The sequence below is a fragment of the Glycine max genome, chromosome 6, assembly GCF_000004515.6.
Source record: "Glycine max cultivar Williams 82 chromosome 6, Glycine_max_v4.0, whole genome shotgun sequence".
In the NCBI taxonomy this organism is placed as follows: domain Eukaryota; kingdom Viridiplantae; phylum Streptophyta; class Magnoliopsida; order Fabales; family Fabaceae; genus Glycine; species Glycine max.
Genome location: NC_038242.2, coordinates 10,292,017 through 10,302,674, shown reverse-complemented (window position 1 = coordinate 10,302,674; position 10,658 = coordinate 10,292,017). Strand labels below are relative to the sequence as shown.

The 10,658-nt window shown below is 31.9% G+C and overlaps 1 protein-coding gene across 1 annotated transcript; it reads left to right on the top strand.

The window, feature by feature from the left end:
* Nucleotides 1–445: 445 nt before the first annotated feature.
* On the top strand, nt 446–10,179 carry LOC100809194 (probable trehalose-phosphate phosphatase C). Its single transcript, XM_003527928.4, has 11 exons — nt 446–649; nt 6,121–6,211; nt 6,355–6,564; nt 7,185–7,325; nt 7,419–7,490; nt 7,581–7,706; nt 8,070–8,123; nt 8,961–9,062; nt 9,222–9,299; nt 9,396–9,536; nt 9,844–10,179. The coding sequence occupies exons 2-11, from the start codon at nt 6,176–6,178 to the stop codon at nt 9,985–9,987; spliced, it is 1,104 nt and encodes a 367-aa protein (XP_003527976.2). The 5' UTR covers nt 446–649; nt 6,121–6,175; the 3' UTR covers nt 9,988–10,179.
* Nucleotides 10,180–10,658: the final 479 nt, after the last annotated feature.

The window sequence follows — 10,658 nt, the reverse complement described above, 5'->3', positions numbered from 1 at the left end:
ATTATATTATTTAGTATTACATTTATAAACAGATGAACTTATTACACCAGCTAATAGTAACTTTTTAAAATTTGATACTTAATTTTTTTAAAATTTAAATAGGCTTTTAGAAAATGTAAAGTTATCCTTTTTAAAAACTAACTAAGACACAGTTTCCGAGAGAGGTCACTTAACCTATAAGGAAACTTTGAAACATAACTCACAAGTTACAAAAGCTAAACAAAAACGAATAGCCCCATACCAAAAGAAAATAAAACAGAAATTGAGAACATGACATGATTATATATTGAAAAATGTCAAGGAGGGTTGTATTTATAGAAAGATGTGATTAAAGAGACAATTTAGACCTATGTTAGTAATTGCACAGGGTTTGAACCCCAAATTTCAAAGAATGATTTTCCTCTAAGCATGCAAGCAGTTCAAAATAGCAGTTAATGGAATCTCCCTTTGCATGGCCCACCGTTGGCACTTGGCACTCACCCAAACCCCATACTCCTCTAAACCCACTTCTATAAATAACTCCCCTCTTCTTCTCTCCCTTCTCCCCTCTCTCTCTCTCTCTCTCTCTCTCTCTCTCTCGCGTCTTCTCTTTTAAAGTTCTCAGAGGTCACAAGTGTTTGCAAGTTGCAACGCCGGCACCATAATCTTGGTATGCCTCCTCACTCTACCTATGTTATTCTTTGTGTTTGTGTATAAATGTTCATTTGTTTGCGAATCGCCATGTCTATTGTTTTGCTTGGATTATTATTACAATATAGTAATGTCATTAACTCATTATTCTATATCCAGCTGTCCAAATTGCATTATTAAGCTAATATGTTCATTTCACTTCCTTGCATGTCATTCATTTGTGGTCGTATCCTCAACACCTTCGATTCCATTCCATTTTTCTCTCTTTTTTTAAAACAAAAAATATAATAAAAATAATAATTGTCGGTAAGATTATATCCTTCTTCACCATCACTATTTTTTTTTCTTCTTCACCCTCATCGGTGTTGTTGTTATTCTTTTTATTTATTTTTTGGTTGATTTTGATTCCCTTTGAATCACGGCTCCCATCTCATTATTATTTTCTTTTTTCTTTTCTTCCTCTCCCCTTTTTTCCCATTACATTTAATAATAATCATGGTTTTTGGGTTTCATGGGAAAAAGAAGAAGGAAAAGAAGGGGTGGTGCACGAGAAACGAAAAAAGCGGTTGGAATTCAGTTTTTGGTTTTTTTCTTTTTGTATTTTCCCATACAAATTACAAGCAACGCGCTACACTAGAGAGCGTATTGCCCCAAGGGCCCAAGAATGTCACTGCCACGCGCTCTTGGGCTTTCTTGTACCGTACACGTGGCACTGATTTGGGCCCACGGCCCGTGGATCTGGACCCAATTTCAGTTTGGTACTGTAGTAGTAGAAGAAACGAACGAAGGATCCAGCAGAGTAGTAGTACGTGAGAGATTGGGTGAAAGGACATGTGCCTCGTTAACGGTTAAAGTCAGTAGTCATAGATTTGAATAGGAATACGATCAATAGAAAAAAAAAATGTTCTATTTCTGTCCTCTATTTGACACTTCTTTAATTTCCTCACACACACACACCTCTCTTCATGCACTTTTCTTTGTCGTGTCAACTTATCATAGTCTCCTCTGCCTTTCGCTCTCTTCTTTTTTCTTTTCTCCTTATAAATATAAACACCGATATGTTATGTTACCTTGTTATGTAGTACTAGTAGTATTAAATTGGTTTTTTTTTTCTTCTAAATATATTACATAGTATATATATAGTTTTAGTTTCTTCTAGTATTTTCCATTAGGAAATGTAAAATAAGTAGAATTGCCGATTGCCGGCAACAAGCATCTTCTGAGTCTTTAACTCTCAACCACCCTTGGACAAGAATATTTATTATAGGAAAGAGAAAGACTTGTCTGGTTTATCTATATACTACTATAATATGAGTGAGTCTTTTCTGTGTGCTGCTGCAGCTGTCGGTTTGTTGAATGAACGTGTTAGAATACAAGATTTCAGTTCAGACCCTGTAAAAATTTAAGAGCTGGATTTTGTTGTCCATAAGCCAGGACAAGTGCATTGAGGCTATTAAATAGCCACCAGATTTTCGTTGCTTCAATCGGATTTTGCCTTTTAATTTAAGAAATAGATCTGTAGTCAGTAGTGCACACAGAAATTAATTTGCTATATTTTTTTATAGTACAAAAACACGTAATTTTTCTTTTAATTAATGGTACCAAAGTAGTAGTTAACTTTGGCTTTTGAGCTCATTTTTATGTTTCCTTAAAAATATAAATTGAAGCTTTTGCAAAACACTCGAATCAATGTCATATTAATTTGCTGCCCTTATTAGAATAACATGATTTCTATTGCGACAAAGACATATATGGATGTTGCATGGAATTTTCATGCTGCTTACTCACTAGTTACATTTGATATTAGTCTTTCGTTGCTCCATTAAACACTTAGTTGTTAATTAATTGACTCAATCTTAAGAATCCGCTAGGTGTCTCTGACTGAAACATGTATGGACCCTTCCATTTAATTTTTTCTTCACCGTGTCCTTTTATCTTTTGTTATACGATATGAGGGTATTTTCTGTTTAGACAGCTTTTCACGTCAATCATAAGTTCATTCTTCTTTTGATTATTAGAATTGGAATTATAGTATATACTTTCTGCATCGCTTTTACTAGAATTAACTAATACATCCAAGGTAGAAAGTACAGGTGTACAACGATAATTTTAATATATTTGACCAAAGGATTTAAGATTTTGCCAATTATAATTAGGAGACTTATTAAACTAGTTATAACTTATAACGTTGTTTATTAGTGAAGAATTATTAATAATCAGCTTTAGGTACAAATAATTATCTTTAGACTTGACCAGTTTGTCGTACTAGGATGTCCGGGTACACCTCACACTTCCCGGTATCTCAAGCTTTTCGCATCAACAATTTTGTTAACCGACACGTGAAATCTATTTGTCCTTCTATGATTAAATTAACTAAATATCCAATACATTACTTTTCTTGTTAGTTTTTATTTGTGTTCACACTTTCGGCCTCAAAAGTCAATAGTCCTTTTTCACTTGGCGTATCTTCAAGACTTCAACTCCTTTTTTTTTTTTTTTTTACTTTTTTTTCTAACCGATAAAAAGTATGTGAGCATATGTTTCTGGTTTCTGGTTTCTGGTTCTTACACGTGTGCCATTGATGTGTGCCACACTTGTCGATTCTTCCTTTCATTATAGTGATGTGTTTGATTTCTGATATTTCTTTTTTCGTTTTTATAAAAAGACTGTTCACAAACCTGTGGTTAATTTGGTCTGAGAGAAGAGGCTCACCAACCTTGATTTGTCACTTTTCTTTATAGGAAAAAACAGAGTTCAAACTGTTTTGCTAACCAGCATGTTTTGTTTATTCTGGGATCTAGGGGTACAAGTGATGTATAATAGAAAGAAATATATATATATAGATCATAAATAAAGGTAAAGTCTGTGGGCATGAAATGTCGTTAGACACAGAATAAATGGACGTTTAATTCACTCTCACACACACGTTTAGTTAGCTTATATATACTTATGTGGTTTAGGCTTTAACTATATTTAATTATAAAGGCAAACTTGTCTTGATAAAATTTCCTGTCTTAATTATTTTTCTGGAAAGTAAAAGTCAATTTCCAATTTATGTCTAATCTGTTTGTCAATTATTAGTAAAGCTAAAGATTTGTTTATTCAATGGCAGGTAAAACCTATATATTGTTTCATTGGAAACCATTTTACACTCCTATGATCTACCTTGATCTAAAAGAGCATTTTTCTTCAAGATTTTATTTCACCTTATTTAGTGCACTTGAAGAACAGACATATTTGTTGTAGTTTAATTCGCCAGCTAGCATTTCCTTATGTATTCTTTTACATATATAATTTCCTATACTCTAGTTAGTATCTTCCTAGGCAAGGATGGATCCACACCAGGGCTGTAGATACTTCAATTATGGGTATATTGTTAGATTGGTCAATTAGTGCCTATGTTTTTTAGAATAGGATAAGTAATTTCCTTGAATATATTAATTTGAACTAGCTAGCAGTCAAATAAGATGTACCTCTTCAAATGCATTATTAGTTTCCAACATATGATATTGCAAGTCCTTTTCCTAGAGTTCACCTGAATCTGATTATTGTTGTTACTATTGATCTCATAATGAAACCCACTAGCAATAGATGACGTGCCTAACCACTGCTGTGTCATGTGAGACTGTCTGAAAGATTATTAATTGATATAACTTACATTATATGTCATAGTCAAGCTACATATTAGAGCTTGATTGGATTAGTCAATGAAGGTGGAAAGAAACTGATTCAGTTAGAAGAGGAGTGTTAGGGGTACTTGGGTAGTTGAGTGGAGCCAAAAGCTAACCAACACACATAGATCAGTTAGAAGAGGAGTGTTAGGGGTACTTGGGTAGTTGATATAACTTACATTATGTGTCACATTCATCTGAGTCAGAATCGACTAATATCCTACCCTACTTTACCACATAAGTCTTTCAAACTTTGCCTTTGTATGGGGACAAGTTGTCAAATCTTATGTTTCAATAATGTAATATTGCCCTTTTGTTTTTTGTATTGTTTCCATGTATTATCTGTCTAAACGACAGAAGAAAAATTTTACTTGTGGAAAATGACATCCATGTTGTGTAGCTAACTTTATTCCTTAATTACTTGGCCCACTGAAAACATTTGTGAGCTGATGGTTTCTTTCTCCAGAATGATTGAAAATGGCCAGAAGACGTTTTTGCATATTAAAATTGTTCTTGAACTTGATAGGTGAAAGTGACTTCCTAGACAAAACTATTTGAAGCACTTCAAGTGTAGTCTTTATTGAATTAACTTGTACACATGATTTTGATCGATTCACCTCCATTTTTTTATGTCGCCAGCATAACCGACCATTTATTGTTGATCATACCTTTGTTTTAGTTTTAGCTTTTTCGTTATGATAGATATATTAGCAAACAAATACAGCAACTGCTCTTCCTTTCGAGGCAATTTAAAGATCGAGCATATTTAATGGAGCCTGTCTACCAGAGCAAGATTTGTCATGATTTTGGTGGACAACTACATTAGTGAATTGCTTGAAGCATGCTGAACCATTTGACTAGAGCATGACATGATTACACCTATGTTATGTTTTTTTCAATAACACTGCAGTGTATTCAACTTAGTAGTTTGCTGACTCAAGTTTGGTTTTCATAAATAAGATATTAAATTTGAGTTTTGAAAATGAAAAAAAAAAGATATTAAAAGAATTTTACCTCCTTAAGTAAGTGCACCTAACTTAACTAAATTTAGTTGAAATTTAAGGTGGTTTTGAATACTTATGAAGACTGAAAAATTTATGTTTTTATAATGTCTAAGTTTCACTTTCCAAAAATAAATATTTTTAATATTCTCTAAAATTAATCAAAAATAATTATTATTTCCTAAACATAAAATGAACTATAAATGCCAACCATCAACTTGTAAAAAACAGAAAATATTATGCTTCCATAACTGCACTATAAAAAATTAGTTAAATATAATTTTCCAAAATAGAAAAATTAAATTGTTATTACATTTTATTATTTTAATAGCAATCATATGTTTCATGAAAAAAAATGAAAATATGAAGGATAAAATTGAGAACAGGGTTAACAAAAATGAAAAAATAATAAACATTTTTTTGGTTGGAAATGTTTTGTTCTAATCAATATCCCATCATTTCTAACCGTGGGACCCACACAGGGTTTTTGGGTCAATGGACCACATATGGAACAATTTGACACAACATTTTTTTCTTCTTATCCGGCTGATTCCGTTCATTATTAGTTGGGCTTGGAGCCCATGAAAAAATTAGGCCCTATTCATTAGCTTTTTTTTTAATTCTCGTTTGGTTTGTGATTGATAAAGATGGAAAACAAGTGGGTCCGAAAGAAAAATGATTGTTCAATAATTATTTGTTGATGCATTAATTAATGTGATATTATGTTGAAGCTTTTCTATTATTTATTTCTTCCGTTTGTTTAATAACGATAAAATTTGTTATTATGTTGATTCAGATCTTTACTGTTTTGTTTTCAGGAAATTAGCGACTGAAAGAGTTGAAAGGAATTACCGCCGGAGATATCAATCAAATATGAAATATTTATTTATTCTCCTTGTCACTTTCAAGGTAAATCAAACACATGCTCTCATATCTTTTCTCTTGTTATTCTTATTGACACTAACGTTACGTTTAAGCAGCAGTTTTCGAAGAAGTAATCTAACTAGTATTTTCTTCTTCCTTTTTTGTTGTAAATTTGTGGTATATATTAGATTATCAAGAGGAAGTTCACACAGCTACGGGAGGCCATGGGGTTTCAAACATCACATAGCACTAAACGGATACAGCAGTCAATTTTCAAAGCAAAGGAGGACTCAATTGATGCTCATGAAAATTCATTAATTCGAAGGACTACACTGAACTTCACTGATCATACCCAAACCAATTCCATGTTCACTCTCTCTAGCTATAATTCATGGGTGGTAAGTACCAACCCAGTAAGCACAATATGACCCATTTTCATTTGTTTTAATTTCAAAATAAGTGTTTAAGATTTTTGGATTAAACTATTCTCATGTGATAAAAAAAATCCACTATATCATATTGCCATTACATACATGATACACAAAATCCTCCCTTCCCTTAAAAAAAACTATAAAAAAAGAAAATAAAAGTAAAGTAAACTTTTTATAATAAAAAAATAATAATTTCTTTAAACACTTTTGTTCTTGCTCCCCCACTGGACACTATTATGGTGGGTTTGATAGAGAGAGAAAAAATAATATTAAAGAATTTTTGTATTTTTTTTATGGGACTCACATTTTATACTTTATTTTAATATAAACATTTCTCTTTTATTTGTATCTTTTCTATTTTCATCATCTGAATCAAATCCACTCTAGAAGACAACTGCTTGAAGGAGACACATGATACAATAAATTATAAATTCTCATATAAAAGATAAAACTGTGTTTTTTTTTTAAGTGTGACATATAGAACCAAGTAACAAATACAAGAGCGAACAGTTTTATCAGTTCATGAAGATACCGTGCACTTGGGGTTTTTCCAACTCATGTTATGTGATATTTGTTTGTGTGACTAGGTAAGGCACCCCTCTGCATTGAACACGTTTGATAGGTTGATGAAAGGCGCCAATGGGAAGAGGATCATTGTTTTTTTGGACTACGATGGTACCTTATCACCAATTGTAAATGACCCTGATCGCGCTTTCATGTCTGATGAGGTAATTAATTAAATACTTTTTTCTATACTCTTTCTACTAATTGTCGTATATAACTTGTAATTGAGTGCATTTTGCGTATAATGTAAATGGCAGATGCGTGCAGCAGTGTATGAAATTGCTACTTACTTTCCAACAGCAATCATTAGTGGAAGAAGCAGAGATAAGGTAAGTTGATCAATATTCGGAGCCGAATTAGAGTTATAAGTTTACGTTTTCTTTTTCTTTCTTTAATTTTCTCCTTATTTTGTGGTTCAGGTAAAAGATTTTGTGAAGTTAAATAATTTATATTATGCTGGGAGCCATGGCATGGACATAATGGCACCTTCAATGCCAGTTACATCTTCTGACGGCAAGCATTTTGGCATTGCCCGTAACACAAATGTTAGTAACTCGGTGCTGACAATTATTTTGTTGAACCCTTTTAAGACTGCGTATTTCTTTAGGAAATAGTTATATAATCAAAAAGAGAATTTAATATTGAATTCTATGTATTTTTTTTGTAAAATAAAGTTTAAAATATGCTATAACCATTTTTTTACTGTAATATTTGTATGTGTTTTCTTTTTTACTGCAATATATATATGTGCGTTATAACTTATAATCGTAAATTAGTGAGAATTTTCTCTTGGGGTATAAAGCATGTATGACTTTTTATAATATAAATTTGCACTCGTCACTGTTTTTTTATTTTCTTAAATTAAATGTCACTCTTGAATCATTAATGTTAATATTTTCAATTTTTAGGGCATTGAGGTTCCCTTTCAACCTGCGAAGAAGTTTTTGCCTGCAATTCGAGAGGTCAGTAAAATTACACATGGCCGTTTTATGGTTTTGCGTATTGATCTTTCCATATTTCTCGTTCCTTGATTTAATTGGTTCTTATGTACAGTATATAGTAATTAAGAATTTCAACCACTAGCTCTTAAAAGATGAAATAAAATATTTTGCTTTCCAATCATTTACGATCGATGATGTAGTTTAGAGTTCAAGCATTATTACTCATATTTTTTCTTATTAAAAGTAAAAACTGGATGTGTTTTTTTTAAGGAAAGTTGGATGTGTTAAACAATAAATATAAAACCAAGGAGTGTTGTTTGAGTTTCTTAATCGAGTTTCTTAATCAAGTGATATATGATTCCAATCTTAACTAATCATTAGGTATGAAATAAATGGTATGGGGAGAAAAAATAGTCGTCTTTGTATGCTCTTAAGGTCTCCAATAAATTTTAATTTTTGAAAAAATAATTTAACATGTTAAGGATATAATATTAGATAAAAATCCTTCATCACTTAAAAGTTTAAGCTCTATGAAAGCTCAAAGACCAATTATAATAATTAAATATCTATTATCCAGCAATCTAAATAAATAAATAATCTGTTATGTCTTAAATTAGTAGATGATACAAGAGAATGCCTAATAAACTCAAATTCTTCCCTTCCATCAAACACTTTTATGGATAATATACGTACTCTCTGTCCAGTATACAAAAAATTGAATGAATGAATTTATTGTAAGAAAAACTACTTAATTAGGCATAAATATGGTTCAATTATTACTGGTAAATGTTATGCAAGTTGGAGTTAGAGGGGTCAAATTTAACAGTTTACTGAATGATTGACTGTTTGTGCCAACAGATAATAAGAGTACTAAAGAATGAAGTAAAGGAAATAAAAGGAGCAATGATAGAGGACAACGGATTCTGCCTCTCTGTACATTTCCGGCAGGTCCAAGAAAAGGTAACCTTTAATTTCTAATTTCTTATCATTCTTTTCTTTCTTGGCATTTCTCTTTTCCTCATTGCTTGACAATATTTAATTTAGTGAGCAATATTTATTCTCCTATTTTTTTTAAAAGTATCTCTAGATTTAAAGGTAATGAATGATGTTGAAATCCAGGATTATGATGTTTTGGAAGAGAAAGTGAAGTCCGTGCTTGAAAATAATCCACAATTTTGCTTGACAGAGGGTAAAAAGGTATCCCAAATCATATACATTTTTAATTCTACCTGTTTATGATAGACTCAATTCTATAGGTTTTGAACCAAAGCACTGAATACTGCTTATTTGTAGGTTATGGAAATAAGGCCATCTATAAAGTGGAACAAAGGAAATGCTGTAGAGTATTTTCTTGACACATTAGGATTAAGCAGTTGCAGTGATATCCTTCCTGTGTATATTGGCGATGATAGAACTGATGAAGATGCTTTTAAGGTATACGCTTACTCTAGTTCTCTCTCTTGTCTGCAACATTCTTAACCTTTACATAATATAATTAGATATATTACAACAGAATAGCTAAGAATTTTTTATATTCTCCATACTAGGACTAAAAGTCAAGGTAATGGTTTGTGTCATGTTAAAGTCATTAACTCATAATCGTTTAAAAGCATACTTGAGCAAAAATAAACTGTCTGGTGGGATGATAAGATAACTTCTGTTCACATTTTTTTTTTCTTTTCTATTTTCCTAATTAAATGCTATAACTTATTTTTTTACTGCTTTTGTCAAATTTCTGCAGGTCATACAGAGTAGAGAGCAAGGTTATCCAATTATAGTGTCTTCAATTCCAAGAGAAACTAACGCTTTATACTCTTTGCGTGACCCATCTGAAGTACTAATCTTTTTGTCGCGGTTGGCAAAATGGAGGAGAACCTCTTACTAAAGCATGCCTTTAAATTTTGGTTAAGGCATCGATCATCATCAGAGGGAGAATTTTGAAGTGCATATAGTTACTTAATTCCCACGATGGATTTGGAGAAGTGGGATGAATGTTAATTTCTTTTTTAGTAGTTGGTTTGTAAAATAACCACGATGTATATGTATATTTCCAGCTTGTAAAAAGGGTTCCAAGAAAGAATAACTTCTTATCTTTTGACATCAAGACATTCATGATAACATTTCAAAGGCAGTAAAAGCAGAAGTTTAAATAAAGTCTTTCATAACATTTGACAAGGAATAAATTGTCTATACGTTAATTTGCATACTCAAAAACACGCCCCAGACAATGGGGATGGTAAATTGAAGATAACAGATACTCTCTTTTCAGCTACATGAATCCCTCTTCATGCCATCTTTGAATGACACACATGTAGGGAGGACATATGAGTAATCTCACTATTATCACACTCTCTTTGTATAAATGGTTCACTTTTTCAAGCTTCACCCTAGTAAGGGAGGCACAGACAAGGAAAGGAAAATATTTCTGGCCAAGCAAGTAATCAGCATCTCCGTTTAATGACCGAATGTCCCTCTTTTTGAACCCTGTTGAATGCAGCAAATTATCATAAATGATCACAGGAAATTCTGATAAAAAGTCATCTACACTTATTGCGG

Excerpts from the sequence above, each read along its gene's own strand:
- LOC100809194 (XM_003527928.4), top strand. The coding sequence starts at position 6,176 with ATGAAATATTTATTTATTCTCCTTGTCACTTTCAAG. Across the intron at positions 6,212-6,354 it reads TTCTCCTTGTCACTTTCAAG|ATTATCAAGAGGAAGTTCAC; the intron begins GTAAATCAAACA and ends GGTATATATTAG. Across the intron at positions 9,063-9,221 it reads TCCGGCAGGTCCAAGAAAAG|GATTATGATGTTTTGGAAGA; the intron begins GTAACCTTTAAT and ends GTTGAAATCCAG.